The 25,040-nt window shown below is 42.0% G+C and overlaps 1 protein-coding gene across 1 annotated transcript in view; it reads right to left on the reverse strand.

The window, feature by feature from the left end:
• Positions 1-25,040, reverse strand: part of tmem131 (transmembrane protein 131) — a 35,970-nt gene that overhangs the window by 4,964 nt on the left and 5,966 nt on the right. Inside the window, exons 4-33 of the mRNA XM_061684855.1 lie at positions 20,732-20,800; positions 19,412-19,532; positions 18,255-18,371; positions 18,050-18,172; positions 17,077-17,157; positions 16,477-16,627; positions 16,339-16,395; positions 16,200-16,261; positions 16,012-16,120; positions 14,880-14,988; positions 14,647-14,800; positions 11,367-11,537; positions 10,995-11,105; positions 10,697-10,831; positions 8,816-8,920; positions 8,650-8,736; positions 8,000-8,152; positions 5,501-5,576; positions 5,305-5,419; positions 5,020-5,158; positions 4,809-4,918; positions 4,508-4,580; positions 4,275-4,426; positions 4,055-4,197; positions 3,124-3,310; positions 2,864-3,049; positions 2,614-2,769; positions 1,820-2,256; positions 967-1,151; positions 706-836 (exon numbers count right to left, since the gene is read on the reverse strand). Of these exons, the coding sequence (XP_061540839.1) occupies positions 706-836; positions 967-1,151; positions 1,820-2,256; positions 2,614-2,769; positions 2,864-3,049; positions 3,124-3,310; positions 4,055-4,197; positions 4,275-4,426; positions 4,508-4,580; positions 4,809-4,918; positions 5,020-5,158; positions 5,305-5,419; positions 5,501-5,576; positions 8,000-8,152; positions 8,650-8,736; positions 8,816-8,920; positions 10,697-10,831; positions 10,995-11,105; positions 11,367-11,537; positions 14,647-14,800; positions 14,880-14,988; positions 16,012-16,120; positions 16,200-16,261; positions 16,339-16,395; positions 16,477-16,627; positions 17,077-17,157; positions 18,050-18,172; positions 18,255-18,371; positions 19,412-19,532; positions 20,732-20,800 (4,005 nt within the window). The remainder of the gene's footprint in view (positions 1-705; positions 837-966; positions 1,152-1,819; positions 2,257-2,613; positions 2,770-2,863; positions 3,050-3,123; positions 3,311-4,054; positions 4,198-4,274; positions 4,427-4,507; positions 4,581-4,808; positions 4,919-5,019; positions 5,159-5,304; positions 5,420-5,500; positions 5,577-7,999; positions 8,153-8,649; positions 8,737-8,815; positions 8,921-10,696; positions 10,832-10,994; positions 11,106-11,366; positions 11,538-14,646; positions 14,801-14,879; positions 14,989-16,011; positions 16,121-16,199; positions 16,262-16,338; positions 16,396-16,476; positions 16,628-17,076; positions 17,158-18,049; positions 18,173-18,254; positions 18,372-19,411; positions 19,533-20,731; positions 20,801-25,040) is intronic.

Genomic DNA, 25,040 nt, shown 5'->3' on the forward strand with positions numbered 1-25,040 from the left:
ATTTACGGCAAAATACTTCTGTTACGGGTATTGGCCCACGTGATTGTGACAGCAAGCTCAGTGTGTGTGGGCGTGTGCGTCGATCTGTGAGTGAGACGGGACTGTGAAGGAGGCAGCAGAAACACTATGGTGCTGGGACAAAACGGCAGACGAGGCACGGGCGTCGTAAAGTTGAAACGTTGTAGGTCGAGTGCGTCGTAACTCGAGGACTTCCTGTACTTTCATTCCAAATTGATGTGTAATGTTACAAATGTATATTACTGTAAAATGTTGCTGCTTGCCCGAGAACCAAAAAGTCTGGACCATTAATCAGAGCAACAGAAAAGTGAATTATCCAGCTCCTCCATGATTATGTTAAATGTCTTAATTTCCACTGCATCTTTTTTTTTTTTTCTTAATCAACTTACCTGTTGAAATTACAGCTGGCGCTCCGTCTCCCTTCCACGCAACTGACCTCATGTAACATCTTTTTGACTCACACTTGACACATTCAAACTACGGCGGTAGAAGGCTAAAATCTTTCCAGCCATTTCCCCTGTTTTCTCAGACCAGTCTGCCTTGGTTAAATGACATGGTAGGGTTTGTTTACTAATGGGGCCATCTGAGTTTATGCCACCGAGAAGTACGTGTGACGCCACAGCAAAAATGTCTCCAAGGATCACAGCAATAAAACATGACGCCGGCTATTCTGATAAGCAGACAGACCTGGGTTTTTCAACTTGGACCTCCTTCTTAGCAGCTCCTTGTTTCTTGGGTTTTTGTTTAATGAGGAAATTTGTTTCCTCTTTTTCTCCTTTTGCCGGGATTCCTGTCCTTCCTTTCTTTTTCACTGGTTCCTGGCGGGAAAGGTGTTAAAATGACAAGTATTTTAAACGTTTTAATCATGCTTTTACCACAGTAGCACACCAACGCTAACAATGTTATTAAATTAGCCTGACTGATAAGGCTATCAGGTTTCGGCAATACCTCTTTGATGCTGGTCTCCACATCCGGATTAGACGTCTCCGTGGTGGTGGAGGAGCTGTCGTCGTTGTCGACCAAATTATCTTTTAGCTCGTCGCCCAGCGTCTTGACCATGGATTTCTTTACCTTCTCTTCCTTCTTCTTCTGTGCTTTTGTTTTGCCTCGCAGCTTCCCTTTGGATTCTAACACTGGGGGAAAAAAAAGCGTCCTTTCGGGCAGTGACTCTCAACTGGGGTCGTCTACATATGGGGAGTGGCGTACCAACATAATAATAAACCAATTACTCCATCTTTTTTTCAAGAACAAGAGGCATAATTTTCGAGAATATTGTCATATTGTTTTAGAGAATAGCACAGTCTTTTCTAGAAAAAAAAGTTTTTTTATAATGTATTTTTATCAAAATCATAATAGATGAGGAATCCTTGGAAAAAAAAGATTTTTCCCAGCTAAGCACATCTATTGTAAAGATTTTACTTTTTCCTTGAAAAACAACAACTTTATTCTCATAACATTAACTTTTTTTCCAAAAAGCAAAAAAAATAAAAAAATAAAAACAAAATCATAATTTGTTGTACAGCAGGGTGGCCAGCAGAGTGGAACGACCCTCTTGCAGCTTCCCTTCGACTGAGGGGGGAAAAATTAGGCTAACGTGTCAAGGATAACAAACATTAACATTACGAGATTTTTCGCCAAAATATATGACTATTCAACTCCTGTGGCGTTTAGGGGTACACGTTAGTTATTTAATTGGTGTTAGGATTATGAGCTCCTTGGAAAAATGTCTCCCATGTATGGGCTCAGAGGACCCCAAGAGTTAGGGATTTGTGTTTGATTAAAAATATTTTTAAAAAAGCACCTTTGCTGTGAAGTGACTGAGAGCTCTGGTCCTGTAGTGTTTCTCCAAGTGAGTCTGGACAGTGGCGGTCTGTGTCCATGACGTGGACCAGGTGGGCGTATTCCGTGTCGTCGGCGCCCCCTCTTTGCGGCGGTGACGGCGATACGGCTAAACTTTGACCGTGGAGGTCTGCTTTGGTGCCGCGAGCTTTGCGATTGGTCAGCTGGCAGTCGGTGGGCAGGGTAGCGCCTTCCTGGCCTGAGGCGCCGGTTCCTCCTCTGGACAGATGGGCTGAGGCGGCGCCTTGCATAGATGTAGACGGGCGGCTGAGGCTGATCCTGGAGCGCTTGTCCTGGACGTCAGAGTCGGACAGGGTTCGGCTGTTGCCGTGTCGCCCTCCGCGTGCCGCTCCATTGCTGGAGGATGTGTACAAGCCCCTGGAGGTCTGGGATGAGTCACTGGAATGTGAAAGTGGTCACACAGAGATAATTTCACCTCTTTTTAACCACCCACTGTTAGGAGTGCTAAAAACTGTGGAGTCTTTGTCAGCGGTGGACAAAGTATGTGCCCACGGGTCAAAAACATACTGCTCCATTCTTTAATGCCGAGCTCAGACTACACGAATGGAGCCACATTTGGACCGGACAACAACTTCTATTTTTTATTTTACCTCATTTCCCAAGGATCTGGCCTATCTGTGCTCTGCGTTCATGTATCCTAGATAAGGGTGTATATAGACATGTGCTGCGGTCAAGCTAGCTAGCTAAAGCCGTTAGTATCAACGAGGCCCGTTTTGCGCGCGTTCGTTCACTCACGTTGAATCACTGTGTAGTTGCACAATATCCCTGAGATTAAATGGCCTCCCGGTCTCCAAGGTGCAGTTGGGCTCAATGGACTGACGCCTCTTGAAGGACTCCCAGATGCTGTGCGCCTCCAGGTAGGCTGTGCCGATCACCAAGAGCAACATAGAACTGCAGAACAAATATATAGTGTTGGTGTTGTGGGGGGATTTCGACAGTGGCATAATCAGCCTTTACCCATTTTGTATCAGCATCCATGCCTCACCTCATGATGACGGACACGATGAAGCAGACCTGCATCTCCCATGGGGGCCGGGGCAGGGTCTCGGCGCACACCGCCAGCATGTGGTAGGGCAGCGAGGCGTTCATCACGAAGACGAACTCGGAACCGCCGTATGTCACCAGCTTGAGCTCACGGATCACTCGAGAAGTGGTGAAGTCTGGCGTAAACCTGCGAGGAGGAGGAGGAAGAAGAGATAATTTTAGGAAGGATATTTTGCGACATCACAGTCCTGAGTCACTCACAGAATGGAGAGGTCTTTTGACGCATTGGGTTGGAGTAAAAACTCTTGACAGTTGAGAACCTTGAATCCGAATCCTTCGCACGCTTGTCCGTTGATCTCCGCCGAGCGGACGGTAATAGGGAGCAGGCCAGTGTTCTCTATGCGGAACGTCTTCTTTAGCGCGAGGGTGAGCTCCTTGATTCTTTTCTCTGAAATCAAATAGAGTTCAATTAACAGAGATTAAAGATGTTGGTTCAGTCATGGGCATCAAGGTAAGATGGACTAGTGGTTAGCACATCTGCCTCAGTTGACAGGTTCTGGGTTCGTGCCATTAGTAACCTCAAAACTAGACTTTACACCGATTTTAATCAGCCTTATCGATGAACAAAGATACATTATTGTAAATATATATTTTTTGAGCAATTAAGTACACAAGTATATACAGTAAATGAACAGGTCATTTCAATAGACATTCCTCCATCTTGTGATCGAATCGGGGATCGGTTATCGTTCTTCTAAACTCGCTGATCGGCCCCAAAAATCCTGATCGTGTAAAGCCTACTCAAAACATATGTTGACAGAGGATCCCCTGTATTGCACTTTATGTATACTCAAACAGTTTAGGATGTTGGGCTTTGGGGTGAAATACCAGGATGGAACCAAAATGTACCCACGTTTAAGGTGAACTTAAATTGAACTTTTTTAAACTTTCGAATGCCCAACTGTTCTATGTTTCGGTACGTTTTGCAAAACTTTCTGTTCTAACAAGGAGTTAAACAGCAAGTACTCATTTGAGCCATTAAAATTTCCAAAGACATCCACTTCTATGCCTTTGTCACTCTCTCTCTCTATAAATGATTGATTTTATTTTAGTGTTTTAAATTAGCAATTGAACATGATGTTTTTCCCTGCAACCTTATGCAACAGCTCATGGGTTTGGTGCGGGTACTCACTGTCTGTGCATTCTCTCAGCAGCGCTTCAGTTATCTTGAACCTCAGCGAGCTGTCGTAGCCTGGAGGCTTACCAGCAACTTTTAGGCTCTCGGTGGCGCCGCGGCCGTGCAAGACGATGGTGTCTATCACGGTCAGATTGTTCCTGAACAGCCCGAGTGGAGACTTTAGAGACACACACTCAGGTCAAGAGAATTAAGTTTGCAAAGTTGAGACCTTTACCGGACTATTAGCAGCGATGAGACGCTGTGGTTGCGGACCGGGGTGAAGCTCACGTTAAACGACTTTACCTCCCTCGGCATCAGGACCAGGTTGTACACAAAGGGCCGGCTTGATCCCTCCACAAAGCCAATGCCGCTCTTTACCGCAGTCGTCTGGCGAGCAGACAAAAATGTCCGTTGAGAGACAAACAGGGTCGCCGTGTGGGCTGACGCGGGATCTTCATGTCCCCTCACCTGGTTTATGTTCACCTGGAACTCCAGGGTGTTTGTGTCAATGTTGATGTTGGACAGATTTTCTGGTTGCCACCTGGCAAACAGAGAGAGGAGGTCTGAGAAAATCACACTGATAAGTTACGATAAACGAGGGTTTGTGTTTTTTAACACAAAAAAAAAAAAAAAACGTGGACAAATGTCAGCTTTTACAGGCAGTGTGAAAGGGTCCAAGGCACGGTGGTTATGATTCGACCGGTGAGCTGCTTAAACAGCACATATAAACATACTGAGAAGACTCGATAGGTTTTGCTTGACTTCCCACCTGTCTGTTAACTTTCCGTAAAACACTGAGGGGTTGGGCAAGAGACCCAGCGGGAGAACCTGGACGTAGACGGGAACGTCAGCGGGATTCTGCAGCGTTACCTCTCTTTCCTAAAGATGCATGTTGAGTGAGACCGAGAGGAAAAGAGAGACTTAACACATTCCTGCTGGCGTTTGCGGGCACACAAGAGGCGCATTGTAAGGGCACTTACAGAGGAGCTATTTGTGTTGGTCAGTGGGAACGTGATGCGCTGCGTGGAGTTGACCAGAGAGGGCCAGGTCAGCTCGGCTGTAATTTTAGCCTGCACGTTCTTCTGGAGATCTGTATTGACTTCGAACATGGCTTCCACCCTTCAGCATGGGAGAGAAATTTAAAAAAGAAAAAAAAAAAAGAAAGAAAAAAAAAAAAGAAAAAAGAAAAAAAAATAGCATGTGGTATTCTGTAAATACTTCTGCCCATCTGTGGAGCTGCTATAAAAAAAGCACAAATTGCTTACATGTGGCCCGAGCGCTCTTTCAACTCCTTCCATCGCCTGAGAAGTTTCTGGTGGAGATCCACATCAGCGTCCCAAATGTCCTCCTGTAGCGCCAACCCGTGAGGCTTTGACTCAGCTGTAAATTGAGAGTTTGACGGGTTTAAAAAAAATTAAATAAATTCTGGTGTAACCACTCGGGGGAGACGATAACACTTACATTTAAGGACAAAAGGCAACCCCACATAGCAGTGATCTCCACACTGCAAGCTGGCGTCAAAATAAATATTCGCAATCTGTGGAGAGGGACGGGAGACGTTAGATGGGACAAAAATATTTCAAAGCTGCAAGAAGTGATGAACAGGCCCTTGCACCCCATAAATGATCCAATTGTGATGCTGTACTATGCCCACATTAGATGGGATAGGTAAAAAAGCTTGGATACTTGCTTCCTCATTGGGGTTTACTTGAGCCCAGAGTATGTGAAAGTACAAGCCCTACAATTTGTTCATGGCGAATCCTCATAAAACTTTAACGTCTTGCTCAGTCCACATTCATACAGCCCCAATTCCAATGAAGTTGGGACCTTGTGTTAAATGTTAATAAAAACAAAATACAATTATTTGCAAATCATGTTCAACCTATATTTATTGAATACACTACAAAGACAAGATATTTAATGTTCAAACTAATAAACTTTATTGTTTTTAACAAAATCATTAACTTAGAAATTTATGGCTGCAACACGTTCTAAAAAAGCTGGGATAGGTGGCAAAAAAGACTGAGAAAGTTGAGGACTGCTCATCAAACACCTGTTTGGAACATCGCAAAGGTGAACAGGCGGGTGGCATGATTGGGTATAAAACGAGCTTCCCTGAATTGCTCAGGTCATTCACACGCAAAGATGGGACGAGGTTCAGCTCTTTGTGAACAAGTGCGTGAGAAAATAGTCGAATAGATTAAGGACAATGTTCCTCAACGTAGTATTGCAAGGAATTTAGGCATTTCATCATCTACGATCCATATCGTCATCAAAAGGTTCAGAGAATCTGGAGAAATCACTGCATGTAAGCGGCGAGGCCGAAAACCAACATTGAATGCTTGTGACCTTCGATCCCTCATCAGCATCCTGCATCAAAAACTGACGTCAATTTGTAAAGGATATCTCATCTCAGGAACACTTCAGAAAACCAATGTCAGTAAATACAGTGCAGTGCTACATCTGTGAGTGCAACTTCAAACTCTACTATGCAAAGCAAAAGCCATTTATCAACAACACCCAGAAACGCCGCCGGCTTCTCTGGGCCAGAGCTCATCTAAGATGGACTGATGCAAAGTGGAAATGTGTTCTGTGGTCCGACGAGTCCACATTTCAAATTGTTTTTGGAAATTGTGGACGTCGTGTCCTCCGGGCCAAAGAGGAAAAGAACCATCCGGACTGTTATGGACACAAAGTTCAAAAGCCAGCATCTGTGATGGTATGGGGCTGTGTTAGTGCCAATGGCATGGGTAACTTACACATCTGTGAAAGCACCATTAATGCTGAAAGGTGCATAAAGGTTTTGGAGAAACATATGCTGCCATTCAAGCAATGTCTTTTTCATGGACGCTCCTGCTTCTTTCAGCAAGACAATGCCAAACCACATTATGCACGCGTTACAACAGCGTGGCTTCCGGTCCAGACCTGTCTCCCATTGAAAATGTGTGGCGCATTATGAAGCGTAAAATACGACAACGGAGACCCCGGAATGCTGAACAGCTGAAGCTGTACATCAAACAAGAATGGGAAAGAATTCCACCTACAAAGCTTCAACAATTAGTGTCCTCAGTTCCCAAACATTTATTGAATGAAAAGGTGATGTAACACAGTGGTAAACATGACCCTGTCCCAGCTTTTTTGGTACGCGTTGGAACAAAGTTAATGATTATCTGCTAAAAACAAAGTTTTATCAATTTGAACATTAAATATCTTGTCTTTGTAGTGTATTCAATTAAATATAGGTCAAACATGATTTTCAAATCATTGGATTCTGATTTTATTTATGTTTAACACAACGTCCCTACTTCATTGGAATTGGGGTTGTATTACACATTAAGCCCTGTAATGTGCCCCAAAATGGCAGCTTCTAGCCAAAACAGTTGACTTCCTGTTCAATTTCGAGCATCAGCCTTTGACTTTTTCATGCGTCCAGTTATGATAGACATATTCAATGAATGTAATACATGTCAATCATTGAAACTGATGTTGGGGCAAAAATAAAAATAAAATAAAAAAATAAAAAAAGTTTAAAAATCAACTTTTGATCCCCAAAACAGCAACACAAGGGGCGACTTCCTGTTCAATTCCTGGCATGGGTCCTACTTTTTCATGCGTCCTATTATGATACAAAGGTAAACCCTATTCCTTGACCTTCAGTGAAACTGGCGCTGAGGGCTAATTGTTAAAGATGTGAGCCCTGAAATTCGGCCCAAATAAGATGCTTCAAACCAAAATGGCCACCTTCCTATTTAATTTCAGGCTTCCCTGCGTTTTCTTTAGGAGTCCTGTTAAGATAGACATGTACACACAATTTCGTGTTGATCGATGAAACTGCTGTCAGGGGCCAATGGTTTTTCTAACGCACCAATGCGTTTTTGGTCGTGTTGAGGTCACCAAAAAGGAGATTTATTTGTTGGTAGAGTAATGAAAATGAACAGTGATTCCAGGAGCTGGGCCTACCTTGGATTTCCGTCTCGGCTCTAGCTCGTCTTTGTTGTTACGCAGGCGCTTGTAGTAAAAGCGGATGTCTTCGGTCAGCGAGCGGATCTGCTCCAGCCTCACTTTCTGCGTGAATGAGCTCCGGACGCTGAAAATTTGGTGTACAAGTTTCCCCTACAGCAGGACAAAAAAAAAAATCAGGTTTCCCAGGCTACACTACACAAGAAAATAGCCGAATGCACTTTAAACGCACGGCTTGAGCATTTTGGTTTTCTTTAGCTTCTATGGCTATTAAGAGTGAAAAAACTCATGGCGTTGGCTGTTAACATTCTCTAACATTCTGACTTCATCAGTAGAGATGTTTTTTGTTATTTCCTTTTTAAACAATACCACAATTTCTCATGTATAATAGGCCACTAAATCCCAAAACTTTTTTTTTTTTTTTTTTTGACTGGGAGACAATGCACCCCCACCCCGATGATCATAAGCGTCCAATCGGGACACTCCCAAAGAAATACTGTTAGCATTGTGATGGTTTTGTTTTGGAAATCCCTATTTTAGATGTTAATATAATAGCTGATGATGAAACAGTAAGATTCACTGTGAACTGGGCTGATTAGATTAGATTAAAACTAACCAACGGGTGCTAGTGTGAAAGCGGTCTTACTTACTGGGAATGATGGAGGCAGGACCAAGTGATTGGGGGAGCTGGTTAGCGTGCCCACTGCGATGAGCGCTTTCACCGGGATGGTTAATATCTGAGGGTACGAACGCGAGTTAAGAGTGAATGGGCGAGTTAAACCGGGGCAGGGTACAAACGGGGAAACGGCCACTGACCTCGTAGTCTGTGGTGATGTGTATGGCCCCGTCGTACGTGCCCTCCAACGCCTTGGCCACCAGTGTTACGCGGAAGGCGGCGTAAAAGCCAGACCCTATTATCACCTTGAGACAAAAATTGTTTAATGTTCACAGGGAAATTTGTGTAAAGGTTAAACAAAATATACCAAAAGGTTAGTGACAATTAGCTGTCATCAGATTAAACACACTCAAGGCTGTCAAGTGAGTCCCAAAGCAATAAGGTGGCGCTATAACCACGGACCAACATTTTAGCTAATCTGAAGCTTGAAAATAAGACCTTTCTGGGGAAAAAAGCACAAAAGCAAAAGTGGCAAATCAAGGAAAAGGGGACTTATATGAGCAATTTAAAAAATATATTTGGGGAATCTTTTAATCAAGAATATTCATTCATTCATTTTCCTCCGCTTATCCGAGGTTGGGTCGCGAGAGCAGCAGCCTCAGCAGGGAAGCCCAGACTTCCCTCTCAGCCACTTCCTCCAGCTCTTCCGAGGGGATCCTGAGGCGTTCCCAGGCCAGCCGAGAGACAGTCTCTCCAGCGTGTCCTGGGTTGTCCCCAGGGTCTCCTCCCGGTGGGACGTGCCCGGAACACCTCACCTTGGAGGCGTCTGGGAGGCATCCGAATCAGATGCCCCAGCCACCTCCCCTCGATGCGGAGGAGCAGCGGCTACTCTGAGATGACCGAGCTTCTCACTCTAAGGGAGAGCCCGGAAACCCTGCGGAGGAAACTCATTTCGGCCGCTTGTATCCGGGATCTTGTTCTTTCGGTCACGACCCACAGCTCGTGACCATAGGTGAGGGTAGGAAGGTAGATAGACCGGTAAATCGAGAGCTTCGCCTTTCGGCTTAGCTCCTTCTTTACCACAACGGACCGATACAAAGTCCGCATCACTGCAGACGCTGCACCGATCCGCCTGTCGATCGCCCGTTCCATTCTTCCCTCACTCGTGAACAAGATCCCAAGATACTTGAACTCCACCATTTGGGGCAGGATCTCATCCCCGACCTGGAGAGGGAATGCCACCCTTTTCCGACTGAGGACCATGGTCTCAGATTTGGAGGTGCTGATTCTCATCCCAGCAGCTTCACACTATGCTGCGAACCGCTCCAGTGAGAGTTGGAGATCACGGCTTAATGAATCCAATAGAAGCACATCAGAGGTTCAAGGTACACCTTGAACTGGTCGCCAGCCAATCGCAGGGCACATAGAAACAAACAACCATTCACACTCACATTCACACCTACGGGCAATTTAGAGTCTGTGAAGCAGATGTGCTAACCAGTCGTCCACTGTTCCGCCGCTGCTAAGATTTGTAGCAGAAAATTGCTGCAGACTAAAAAAATAAATTCACATTACTGTAAACACTCCAGCCCCATTTAATGTGTTGTGCCGCGCATTTGTTGTATACTGAAGAGCGAGACATGCGGATTTGCAATAATTTCCAGTGTCTTCATTACTAGTTATGATACTAAAACAAATATTCAAAACTTGAGGGCTGCTGTTTGTGTTGGTTGAAAGTTTAAAATTACCTAAATATCTGTGCTCATCTTTAGCCTGTCTATGGCATTTTGCATTAGGCTAACAGACTTTTGTTGTTCAAGTCTTTGTTTTATGTTTCAGTTTTACAGTAAACTTCAACTGGGAGAGACAAACAGCTTGAAGGAAGCACATTTTGACTCTTATTTGCAGAGTTGTTCCCTATATGGCAAACTGCACAGAGCCACTTAAAAATATTGGTACTAAAAAGACTTAGGAACGTACGATTTTTTTTAACGTGAGGTATCGTGGTACATTATTATTATATGTTTTTTAGTAACGCTACACTGTGGAACTGTGGACTCTGGCAGCAGTGGTGCCCTTACCGTTTTATGATCGGACGCCGACACATTCTGCAGTTCTCGCAGGCGATTGGACGCCGTGGTCACGTTCCCCCTCTCGGCCTTAAGCAGCTCCATGGAAAGGCTGTCACCCGTCACCTGCCAGGACCTTATCTCCAGCTGAGGGAGTTCAAAAGCACTTTTTTAGTTGAATACGTGACTGTTTAGCATTGAGCAACTCGCAACTGTAGGTGTGAATACATCCGACACAAAGGTACGTAGATGTTGTAACATGATTGTTGAATCGGTCACGCGCTGAAGAGTTAAATGCAACAGCTTTCACCTCTATGGGGTTACTGTTCACCACCACGAATACGATGCTACTTGTGTCTGTGGCGCTGTGGATGCCAAAGTCTAGCATGTTGTTCTTCAGGCTGGGTGGCAGCACGTGGGGCTGATGGAGAGCAAAAAACAAACGTCACCCTCATTTGATCAGTTCAGTGAATTAGGAGTCAGTAACATTGGACTGTGTATGGGCTCCTTTTCCACTTAACAACTTGGCTCCAGTTTCAGAACAGTAATCCCCAAATATAGAATATAATTCAATAAAAATATGATTGTAAAATAAACATTTAGTACAATATTTGTCCAAGGATGGGTAAATGGCAAATGAGAGGTAATGCGCGTTGGAATAAGGGGCATTAATGACGTGTACCTCCAGGAAGCCCGTGTACGCCCTGATAGGCAGGTGAAACTTTGACGCGTTGGTAATGAGCAGGATGTTGCTGTCGATGTGGATGGAAGGCCGCACCGGCTGGAACAGGAGTGAGAAAACGTAGCGCGACTTGTGCGCGGGAACCAGGACAGGCGCGCTGAAGTTTTGCACCTATAAGCGACAGGGAGATTTTCCTTGATAGAACATTTAAATGACACAAAGTTAAAAAAAAAAAAAACACACAAAAAAGAAAAACAAAAACCCTAACCCTCTATATGCAGTGGGTCGAATTGACCCATTCTAAATTTAAGTATTAAGCGTAGTGGTTTACTAAGCATAAACTAAGTATTTTGATTGAAACAGTGAAGAGTTAATAGCGAGACAATTCTCCCATCAAGGCTTGGTAATTTTCTGGCTCCGGCATAAGGTCTTGGCTCCTCACGGCATGAGACGCGTCGCTTCTGGCTCACAGTGGCTTACCACTGGCTCACCGCCTGCTCATCTCGCCATATCGAAGCATATTCGACTTGCTGCTCATTCTACGACATCGTATGTGCTTTGAAACGGCTTGCTGCTGAAATCAAATAATTTAATATTTTCTCCTTTTCGTGCTGGACTTCGTACACACTGTTAGCCCGTATGGTTATACAATTGTTTTCTCTATATGATTTAATGTTAAAATTGATGTTTTTATTTTTACCTTAGTGTACTGATTGTGTATGAAGTCTCTCCCTTTAACCCTAACCCAATGAACAGTTTAAGATCAAGTTCATTCGGAAATGCAATTTTTAAAGAATGGCAAGATGATAATTTTCTCAGCATTGCATTTGGGGTCATTGTTCATTTGTTTATTAGAGACGGTGAAGGTGAGGTAGCTATTATGTCCCCTTCGTTTATACCGCAACACTTCCTCAATATGCCGGGAGCCACCAATAAATATTTCAGGTCCTGCAAAATTTAACGATCTAAATTTCATGGGTATTGAGCACCCACTGGCCGAAACATATATTGGTGCCCCTCTGTGACAATTTTGAATTATGAAATTGTATTAATGGTCACATTTAGATGGCTTTCCAGAAAAATCATATTCAGTGATTTAGAGATATCGACATAGCATATCATGGATATTATAGCAGCAATAGTGGAGAGGAAAATTGAAAAAGTCATCAAATTTAATGGGGCATACAGATGGGGTGGACTTTGGCACCCAAGTCAAGGGGCATCCAATCATAGAACTAAAACTTTTCAAAATAACTAGTAATAAACCCCATAAGAACACCATTGGTGTAGAATGGTGGTATATGTAGCCAAGCGGGTTTGTCGAACCAGTAGTAAGTAGTATGGTTCGACTAGTAGTATGGTACTACTACCAGTAGTAGTATGGTTCCAGTATGTTTGGCTGACATGCTGTCACGGGTTTCTTTATAGATCTTTGATTCTGAGACTTGCTGCTCACATTGGAAACACATCCAACCTACAGAGAACCCGCCATCATTGATTTTGGACCCGTCAGTCTTTATTATAATCACATTTTAAGTTTACCCTGAATAAATGATTGCTTAAAAATAAAATCTGATTTTGATGATACATTTTTTGCATTTGCTTGTTGTGATTTAAAAAAAAAAAATATATATATATATATATATATATATATATATATATATATATATATAAATGTTTTTCGCAATGAAACACGATTTTCAGTTGGTATAGCTGCAGCCATGCGGACTTGTGCTGATGGTAAAATATATCCAGCTGGGATCCACTTGATCCTTATCAAATTCATACTACAGAAAGTCTTCTACTCCCCCCAAAAAGTTACAAACATTTACCTGACCTTTTTCAAGACAGTTAACAAAGCTCTCATATAAAGATGTATTTTTGTCATAATAAACACTGCTATTAATCAAAAACACATTATTACAAAAAACATGAATATTTGTTCCCATTCACATTGATTCACCACACTAAACAAAAAGAAAAATGTTTCCTAGCAGTCAATTTGATTCGCTTTGCATATCAATGATTTTTGGACTCACTTCTGTGAGTCAAAATGATTCAATTAGAGTGTTCCTCACCCAGCTATAAAAGGTGCTCCGCCTGTGTCAGTTGTATCTACAATCATGATTGAAGGAGTCCAGAGACAAATTTTTAGAGGGAGAGACCATGGCAGAGTGGGCAGAAGAAGCATAAAAATGTCCAGAGGGGAACCAATACCACAAAAAAAAAAAAAAAATATATATATATATATATATATATATATATATATATTGAGAGAGAGAGAGAGAGAGAGAGAGAGAGAGAGAGAGAGAGAGAGAGAGAGAGAGAGAGAGACTTCAATCACAATCAATACACGAAGAGAAAAATAAAAACATCAATTTTAACATTTAAACAGAGAGAAAACAATTGTATAACCATATGGGCTAACGAAGTCCTGCACAAAAAGGAGAAAATATTTTATTCTTTGATTACAGCAGGTATTTTGGATGATTGCTTTTATACATATACTGTATATAGACAACTATCAAAAACAACAAGCCGTTTCAAAGCACATACGATGTCGTGGAATGAGCAGCAAGTCGAATATGCCTCGATACGCCGAGATGAGCAGCCGGTGAGCCACAATTGACGTCATTATGCCACGAGGAGCCGAGACGTTCTGATGTTTTATTTGACTGCCGCATGTATTAAGATGTGGATGGCACTTACATGTATTAATATACAGTACTGTATATTCACCATTATCAAAAATGTTGTGGAATGAGCAGCAAGTCGATTATGCCTCGATATGCTGAGATGAGCAGGCTGTGAGCCAGCGGTGAGCTACCGTGAGTCGGAAGTGACCTGTCTCATGCAGCGAGGAGCTTGACCTTATGCCGGAGCCACAAAATGCGCCAGCTCTCTCTAATTTTGGATGACCCGTAAAATAAATTGTTAACCCTTCTGTTATGTTGCAGGTCACATTGACCCATTACAAGATTTTAAACAAAAAATAAGAAAACAAACAGTTAGTGCACTTAGAGATTTATTTTTCATCTGACACTTTCACATGAGTCAAATTGACGCCTAAAGTTACAAGAAAATTTAAACTTCCTGATATGTTGCAGGTCAAATTGACGTAAAGAAAAATGTTCTTTGAAGAAATAATGCGATAGACTACATATAGAGACAGTTTCCTGTTTCTGACACTTGGATAATCCAACCTGGCCCGGGTCAAATTGACCTAGGAACATTATTGTCATTCCCGAAAACCAAGAATAAGAAGTTTGTTGAGACTCACATTGAACATGGTTTTGGCTTCTTCAGGCAGCGACACGTTGTGTATCCGAATGGCAAAGCCAAAGACATTTGTGAGGAATATAGGCCGGTCCACCGGGTCCACTGGGCTGTCACGAATGTGGAACAACGTCGCTGTGTGGTCAAAGCCCAGGTAGCTGCACAGAGGAAATGAACTGACTTTTAGGCTCCCACAGCAAATAAAATGTTTTCTTTTCACAGGCAAGTATGACTTACCCTTCTAAAACCTCTGCCTGGTAGGGGATTTCGAGCTTGGAGTAGCTCTTTTCTTTTGCTTTTACTGTGATTTTACCAAAGAACTGATATGACCTCCTGGCCTTGGAGGCTGCAGTGAGCGATGAGTAAAAGAGGAAGTTGTGCAAGTCAGCAAATAGTTACAATACAAAATAAAAATTAAATATCCAAAAAGAGGTAGCAGAATGGCTAACACGGCAAAATAAAACATGAAATGACTCGTTTTAAAATCTTTAAAAGTTCGAGAAACTGTTGAGTCTGGCTCATGTGGAAATGACTTTTTTATTATTATTAATTTTAATTGCATCATTCATTGTACAGTTTTCACAATTTCAAACAGTTCCCTGGTGTCTTAAGACGTTTGTGACATTATTTCTGTCGTATTACTACCCAAATGATCAAAAATGACATCACACTTTCGAGCCTTGCTGAAATTAGTCGATTTTGAGGGGGGTGGGTCCTGTCTCATGCAAATCATCCACTGCTCACCCCGCCACATCTACTGCAGGGGGCAATGTCACATAGACACATTGCCAAACAATCTCAACTCTTTGACCCATGCCTAAAATTAAATAGAAAGTTGACCATTTTGGTTTGAATCAGCCAACTGTCACTCAGAAACAGTCCTTGAAAAATCAAGGGAAAAACTTTTTCCATGTTTGGATGATGGAATGAACAGTGCATCTTGATATTTTCAAAGCTTGGGATATTTTTTTATAACCTAACCCTAATTTAAACTTCTCCACAACTTTATTCCTGATCTTTCTGTTAAATTCATCTGGTGAGTTTCTTGGTCTTCTTGTTGCGGTTATTCACTAGTGTTCTCTAACCAAAGCTTCACAGAATAGGTGTATTTTTACATAGTAAATTACACAAAGGTGGAGTCTACAAATTAGGTAACCTCTGAGCACAATTGATTGCACTGGATTGTATTTATAGGTATCAGAGTACAGACGGCTGAATACAAATGCACACCACACTTCAGATATATACTCACTTTGAGAAAAAAACTACAAAATAAATACTTTGTGTTGGTCTATCAAATTAAACTCAACAAAATACATTCCAGAGTTATGAGTACTTTTTCAAGGCGCTCTATATGGAGAAGCCTTACCGTCAAAGCTAATAGTAGCTACTTTGGTGTATCTGCTCTCTCCTGCTCTGAGCGTGATGGCTTTAAACTCTATCGTGATGGCCTCATTGGACGGCGTTGTACGGACACTCTGTACAAGAGGAAAATATGACACTGTGAAGCAACATTACGCGTACGTGCATTTTAAAAGATGAAAAAAGGTGACCTACTGTGACGGGAACATCTTTTGTTCCCGAATTCAAGAGGTACAGAGCCATCAGTTTTGGCCGATCTGAAAGGAAAAAAAAAAGAGGTGGCATGAGTGAAGGGGGAAAAAACAAGTGTGGGGCTCACATTCAGAATGTGTACCTTGGGAGCGCAGTGTGCCAAAGTCGAGCATCTCTGTGGAGGAGTAAATACCAGGGGCTGCACACAAGGTCGAAGAATTGTGAGTCATGGCAGCTCTCAAGATAGGTGGGGGTGTAAAGAAAAGGTTTTACAACACACCTGACGTTACCTCCACCTCCACCGGCAGAATGATAAACTTATCTTCGTTGGGCGCATTGGTTTTGATTCGGATGAAAGCCGTGTGGTTGTCCACGTCTCTAGATGAGAAACTGGCTCTCATCACGCCCTTGGTTTCGAAGGGCGGGATCTCCTTCATGAGAAAAGCACAGCGCCTCAAGTTGTAAAACATCATTTACACAAAAAGCGCACACTCACCGGGGTGTCATATTTTACTTTAAAATCAGCAACATTTTAAGAAAAGCATTTTCAAGTGACATGGCCTCACCAGCACACTATGGATTCTGGATTTCTTTTTCACTCAAGACTACGAGCGACACTGTTTTAATAAACCAAGTATTGACAACCATGGACAACTGACAATATTTTTGAAGGTGACTGACAAAAAAATAAATAAAATCTGCAATTTGTAAAAACTCAAGGTGGCTACAATAGCCGTTAAAAATATGTTGACTTCCGCATCTAAATGCTTTACGAATACTTTGCCTTTGTGCAAATGTCATAACTTTTTAGCCATCGCTACAAGTAGGAAAATATTAACATTTCTAGTACAAAATGTGCAAAATCTGACAGATCACTCACCCATAATTTCCTGGTGCCTCCCTGCTGCCCTGTGGGAAGCTCTAAATGTAGATCCCCTCCACTGGAATACATCTCAACCACCTTCAGACAACCATACACAAATGAGAAGCCATTTTAATGAGACTAGTATAATAACTACTGTAATTTCTCGTGTATAATGCGCTCCCATGTATAATACGCACCACAAAGTTGACCTAAAAATTCTGGAAAACCCTTCTACCTATGGATAATGCATGATTTTGCTTCTACCCATATGATCAAAATGAAGTATTATCTGTATGTTTTTGTTAGTTTTTTTCAAATAATTATTCTGAGGTTAAGCACTTTATTTTAACACGTAATCCTTTTTTTTTTTTTTTTTATTTACTTGCTCTTTTTTGAAATTCACAGCCCTACTTTTATTTAGTAAATTAGAAAACACACAGTGGTGCTCATGTTTGATTACCCCGGCAGAATTTGTATGATGGGTACAATTCTTGAAAACATGAAGGACCAGGCGAAACACTTAATTTTATTTTTATGTGATTCAAATTAAACGGTCAAGCATTTCAGAAAAGTTTGATCATTCAACAAAACATAACCATAAAGAAATTAATGATGGTTGTTGTTGTTCAGTCATCAGTCGTATTTAAAAAAAACAATATTTCACAAAGTCTGCCAGGGTATGTAAACTTATGAGCACAACTGTACATATATACAGTCATACGTACCCGTCATAGGGGAATGAAAGTGTAGGCTGGACCTTTTTTATAACCACTAGGTGGGGCTGGCATTTTGGAATGAAAGTGCCCAGCCTTTTCATAACCACTAGATAGCAGCATAGAGTTATAAAATGTGAAAGTCTTCCCCCCATTTGCTCCTATACCCATGTATAATGCGCAATATTGATTTTCGACAATCTTTTGGGGGGTGGGGAAATGTGCATTATGCACGAGAAAATACAGTAATCAGTTTGCTGGCAGTGCTAGGTTACCTGCAGCGGTTCACTGTAGGGGTTATGGATGCTTATTAGCGGCGAGAAGCTGCTGTTTACTGGGACTCGAGCCCCAACGAAGGGACGGAGCCTGTACGGGTTTGGGATACCCACCCCAAAAACCTTGAGAGACGGGTGGGGGAAAAAGACAAATCAGCAAATTCAAGACAATTTAAAGACGTGTGTAGTCTTGTGCGCTTGTTACCTGGTATGTAAATACTCCGTGATGTGTCGTGTTAATAAATAAAGTGTTTTCTACATTCCCGACGACTCTCGCGAGGAACACGACATCAAATGACGTGTTTCCTCCAGGAGGGATTATCTGTAGAGGACACAGAAAGAACATGCTGGTAGTCTTGCGGCGGATAGAGTAACTACACCGCGGTACCTCGAGCTTTGTGTATGTTCGGGGAGTGCTCAATACGCGTAATAAATTATTTTTTTTTACGATAGTTGATAACTTGCTGGAAATGACGTGCATGTATTACATAACATATAAACAATGCAAATATGAATTTTAACTGACCCCATAACATTCTTGTCCTCAGAAGGGAGTTCACCGCTTAACTGGAACACGTATGAGGGAGCACAAAACCCCTATTCTGGCTGCCTGTGCAGAGTTCATTTTAAGAGTCTGCTTTTTGTTTTTACATCTCAAAATAGTCTCACCTGGCCTTATCTCTCCAAGTTGCTTCATCCCTACACTGCTGCCCAGTGCCTCGGGTCAGCTAACTTGCTGCTTCTCGAGGTACTGAAGTCTAAGCGTAAGCTCAGTGGGGATAGGACCTATTCTGTCGCAGGTCCCAAACTATGGGATGACCACCCGGTGCACATTAGACAAGCCCCTTTGTTGCCCATTTTTTTAAAACCTGCCCTAAAATAATTTTTTATTCCTTGCCTTTAAAATCAGCATGAGACTTAAGACTTGAGCCTTTATTTTAGTCTTATGTTCGATGTTATTTACACTTTTATCGACACGGTTTCAGCTGCGGTTGTTTACAAAGTGCTCTGTAAATAAAACAGAGTTACATTTAGAAAAAAAACATACAAGCTAGATGTGTAAAAAGTGAGAGGTTGCAAGGCCAATTAAATGATAAATAAAAGGATAGGTGTTAACTTTACACACCTGTTCCAGCTTTGCAGAAATACTCTTACACACAGGATCTGTCATGCCTCGAGCTCTGATTATACCTCCAAAGGTTAAATATCTAAAATCGGTTGCTCTCCCACATTCATAGGGCGGTGCCCACTACATTGTTTGAAGCAACATAATTAAATAAATAATATTTATTATAACAGGCATCCCGCAAATCAGATGCGATGTGGCGAAACAACAAAGACAAAAGTAACGTATGCACTCACCCTGTTCTGGAAAAAAGAAGCGTGAAAATGCGCCGTCGTCGCTGATATTGATATCAAACTAATTTCTTCTGAACTAGGATTATGTAAATAAACTTTCTCCATTTTTGGCATCCCCACAGGCCTGTCAATGGAAGAAACACACAAAGTTTGTTGATAATGAGCAAATAAGACATGCATGGTCTTTCACAATAAAACTGCAAATTGTTCCAAATTTTAATGTTTTTCCCCAAACATTAGAATAGAACAAAATTAAATAACAAAACACAAAAATATAAAAAAATGAAAAAATGTTTAACAAGAGATACGCGCTATGTGTGAGTTATTATCCGAAACAAATCTTAAAAAATAAGGAGAAAAACATCTAAATAAAACACATTTGAAAATAAATACTAAAATAAATAAATCAATCAATCAATCAATTTAAAACACAATAAACCAAAAACCTTGGATATACATCCAATGTCAGACATTGACAATATAGTGGTCCAAACAGCAATATAATAATTTCCCAGCAAGTAATTTTTCTCATCAGATACACTGTTTTGCTCCAACATTATAATAGTGGACAGTTGAGAAACAGGTTTGGCATGTAGTTCATTAATGGTGAGTAATTATTTATTTGCTGTACAGCCCATTTTAATGACTGAACATTTTAACACTGCATTTGGGGAAAGTCACATGTTGGAGTTGTTCTCTAACAAGGTCGACGTAAACTTTTAAACCTTTTTTGTGGAGTTCAACTTGTGTTAAAAGTTGGATTTAGTGACCGCACAAAACCAAGGGCCACCGTGATTTGGTAAGAGTGATAAGGGAGCTTTCTCAAGGTCACAGCTGATAAGTGCCATGTTTGCTGCCGTTGTCGTAGGCCAGGGTGAAGCTAGCTTGTGACAGCTGGGAACACCCCACCTTGGCGAGCATTTTCCGTACCGCTTATCCTATCATCATCATTACCACTTATCCTATCATCATCATTATTAAAGATTTTACTAATGTAGTTGTATTGCTTCACATTACAACAAAGGGGAAAACAGCAACTTAGTATATACATTTAATACCTTACCTACTTTATATCATGTTGAACTTTATGTAGCCCTTGAACTCCAACGCATGCATGTGTGTACGTATATATGCCGATGGCCACTACACTACATTGGCGTGTACCTGCCGTCAAAAGCAGAACGTGTGCCAATAAGTCAGGCTAAGGTGAAACCAGTCAAACTGCACAGTCAAGTGGTGAACATTCCACAGGTTTTTGACAATAATTACTGAGTTGGGCAATAGTGACAAGTATGTGAACGTGATCAAGAGTCAGAAACTCACTGTTTGCTAAAGTCCAACATTGGAGGTTCGAAGCGTATGGATCTGCAGTTCCCACGGTGCGGGGCTGTGCTGCAGGGGACAGAGATGTGACAGGAGCAGGAAAAGGTGAGGAACATCAGTATGCATGTCAGTGTTCATTTCCAACCTATCTAAACACAAGCGCAAGATTCGGGAACAGCCAAATGAGAACACTCCCTAACAAAGCCTATCGTTTGTTTGTGAGGTTCACGCGGGCGCATCACGCAATCACAAACCACACGACTCACCTCCAGGCCCATCAGCGGATGAAGCTCACTTGTTATCGAGAATACAGGCACAATAACTCGTCAAGCCTGTTCGCCGACAGGTGATTCTTAACAAATAGAACAGGTTCTCTCCGTGCAATAGGCGGAAAACAATGTAATGGGAGCCAATATTAAATCAATTGAAATGAATCGGCGACCTGTGGCGCGCACCTCATCACCAAAGCCAAATAAGCTTTTTTTTTTTTTTTTTTATTCATTAAGCTTTCGTCTACACCCTCATACCAGGCTCGCCCAAACAACAGGTGGCTCTATAACCCCTCAACCTACCATCATTTTGGAGTCAAAAAGACCTGATGTTCCACAGTCAGAAACTGTTTGGTGGCAACTGTGTAGTTTAGCACTGCAGTAACATGGTAAGCTAACATTAGCATTTGTGTTTATTTTTTGGCATTTCGAGCCACACAATGTCTGAGGTCTCCCTATTGTAAGAACTCGCCGCACTTGGAACTTGAACTGGTACTAGAAAAACAACCTGCTTTTTTGCCAATGGAAACGAGCCCCGATGGTGCTGCAGAAAACCACACCCCATTGAACGTGGAACGAGACAAGCTAATAAACAGCAACCACGGAGAACGATGTATGGTATAAGGACACCAATTTTATCCCAGAGACTGAAGGCACTAAGAAACTGGAGCCCTGCAGTAAAGTGGAGATTGTGGGGTATAATAATAATGCAGCAACAAGACGTTTGTCGTATTTGTCATTCTATGGTATGAGCTCGTTTTCCAGTGCATGTGCCGCCAAAGTTTTGTGGTCGACGTGCCTTTGAAGTATCTTGGAAGCTAGTGAGACCATTAAGAATTTTCTGAGAAGTGGTTTTGATTTTTGCAACGGATGTCAGCAAAGTTTCCGGTCGACAAGTTTGGCGGCCCCGCCTCTGAAGTCTGGAAGCCAAGTTTCGCAGATGCACCTCTGAGGATTCCCAGTAGACTGTACCAGGATATTTGATATCTTTTGCCTAATCCTAGCTAAACAAACTGTCAACTCAAAAGTAGTCGCAATTAATGGCCTAGCAAGGAAAATCAGTCAAACAACTCAGAATCAAGTTTATTTGCCAAGTATGTCCAAAAAAAAAACAACTCTACTATTATGTGGCCTATTTTATATGAATATTGCCATTCAATTCAAATGTGGCATTTTGGACTCATTCACTGCCAGCCCTCCCAGTTAACATGGATATTTGAATTCTAAAGCAGTCAATGGCAGTGAATGTGTTAACAATGCCATAATGACAAGATAACCTAGCAAAGCGTCTTTCTTGTATTTCCACCTACAGTTCCGATCCACCCAAAGGCCATTCCATAATTCACCACTCTACTACAAGTACAGCGGTATCACACTGCTGTCAGACAAGCATGCAGAGATCAGTTTCATTCATCTACTAGATGCAGACAATGGCCACGGCCAGATGGATTTCCATCTGTTGTGGCGTGCACGGACATGCTCGTGAGATCCGCAGTGTGTGAAGACTGGACCGAGAAGCAGGGTGTGAGATCTGAGGCAAGTCCTCACTTCCCTCATTCTGGTTTTGAAGACTCAAAACATGTCTTGGTTGTGAATGACATCGAGCAGTGTTGAGCTCGGGGCTTCGGAGCTAATGTGCTGAATGCCAGCGAGTAACTGGAGAAGCCGGGGGTCTGAAAGGTGTGGGACCACTATGATCTGATGTCGGGCTAACGGGGTTAGTAGGATGCCAGGAGCAGAGGCTTCTGCCCAAGCCAAAGTGTTTACCCTCCCTTTCCTGTTGCGTTTTTTTTTTTTTTTTTTTTTTTAAATCCTATTGTGTAGGAACTCTGAACCAGGATTTCATGACTGTCACGGAATGATAGCCAATCAGGAAGCCAGCTGACTGAAACCTTTGATAAACCGGACCGTGATATAATGGATATTGGGTAAAATGGACATGGTGGCCACATTGAATGTGGAGAGGGAGGGGGAGGGGGAGAGGGAGGGAGAGAGAGAGAGAGAGAGAGAGAGAGAGAGAGAGAGAGAGAGAGAGAGAGAGAGAAGCTGCCTGAGTTTGGAACATGCTATTTTTGGTATAGTAACTGTTTTTTGTCAAGCCTTTCACCTTCGCCAACATATTTGGAACTAGAAAACCACACTAATTTCTCGCGGCTTACAAAAGTGACTCGCCTATAATGAGTACTGTACATCAACAATGTCACCATGACCAAGCACACCAGAGTGATAAATTTGGATAACATGGAACTTTCAAACATTTATTTATTTTTTTACATTTATTTACAATAACTTTCCTCTGTACTGGGCGTTTTAAGCCACGAAAAGAAATATAAAACAATTTTGCACTCTACAGTAATATGGGTGCATATGGCCTAAAAAAAAAAAGTTTTTTAAAAAAGGGGGAAAAAAAAGAAAAATTTGTCAATGTAACGGACACTCTGCTATATCGGACAACCTTCCACCCTTATTAGTCCGTTCTATTGAGGTTCCACTGTATGAGCAACAAGCTCAAAATGAGCTTTCAGGGTCTTACAGAAAAGCCTTTTTGAGTTGTGGCCCCATGAGCTAAGGTGTATCAGAAACGGTACTGGCCCCATAAACTCATGATATCAAATAAAGGCTATGTTTATGTTCTTGTAGGCAACAAAATGGCCACCACAACCCAGTGCAAAGCGGTCACCAAACCCTATAGGAAATAGCGGAAAGACAGAACTGAGGTGTGAAGTTTAACTGTCGCTGTCCGTTGTGCCGCTAATCTCACTGTGGGAAGTCGCATTGTCCACAGTGGAATGTTCGGCGCTGTAGGATTCTGTGAGAAAAGCACATATAGAATAGGTGCCTGCTCAACTGCTCTTTTGTTTGTTTCTCGGTGTGAAAGGGCCTAATGTGTCCTCCAAATTCTACAATAGAAGTGACAAAGTTGGCAAGAATAGAGTGACCAAGCTAACAAAATTTCCGAGCTTTGGAGGTACTATCAGGTAGGACGCCAACTAAGTGAAAGGAAACATCGAAAAGGCGGGACGGAGGGGTGAATTTTAATGCAACTGTTGCTGTCCTGCGCACCTTTCACTATCTCACTGTAGGAAGCTACATCATTGACACAGCAATGTCTCGCTTTGTTGGGTTCCATGTGAAGGCACAAGTGGAAAAAATGGGAGCGCTGATGTTATATTTTCTCCATGCAAAAGGGGTTAATGTGTTGTCAAAGTCTTACCACCATAGAATTGACAAGAGTTGGCACAAACAGTTAACAGAAATAAAACTAATACAGTAGTCCCTTAATAGACGAAACTCCACAAAATTTATCCCATTATTGTAATCTATATAAATGCTTAATACATAATACTAATTCAAAATATGCATGTGCGGTGCAGAGATTATTTTTGTCCACTCTGGGACGTCATTCTCACATTCTATACTGTCGTATCTGTGACTTTGAATGTGTGTGTAGTTTTCAAAGACGGGGCCTGGCCTGTTGACTGATGTCAAGAGTTGGCAAATGAGTGCGAAGACTTGGCCATGTTGGCTCAGGACAGCACTGGCTGTTAAGTGGCTAACTGATAGCCAGTCTGCCGGTTGAATTACTCAGCATAGAATAGAATCACCTTTTATTGTCATGAACATGCATGCATGCACACCAAATTTGTTCTCTGCATTTAACCCATCACAGTGAACATATACGCTATTAACCATTTGATTTAAAATCTGCGGTACAGTGAAACCGTATTCATACATTAATTCGGTTGACAAAATATAAAATTAACCAAAAATATAGACCGATATAACTTAGACAGGGAACGTCTTGAGTAGTAAAGAACACTGCTCAGCTGTTTTGTTTTGTTGCATTTCTGTGTCAAAGTTGCAAATGTGTCCTTAAGGTCGGTAGAAACGACATGGAGAAGCGTTGAAGTTGGGCGAGAAAAGGATTTTATACATCACACTAGATGCTGGCTTTGACACTAATGCGCATCTAATTATGTGATTGTGACAAGCCGCGTGAGGCTTCTGTGGAAAATGCACTTTTCTACTGAAGCTTAACT

The sequence above is a fragment of the Phycodurus eques genome, chromosome 8 (genome assembly GCF_024500275.1).
Source record: "Phycodurus eques isolate BA_2022a chromosome 8, UOR_Pequ_1.1, whole genome shotgun sequence".
Lineage (NCBI taxonomy): Eukaryota > Metazoa > Chordata > Actinopteri > Syngnathiformes > Syngnathidae > Phycodurus > Phycodurus eques.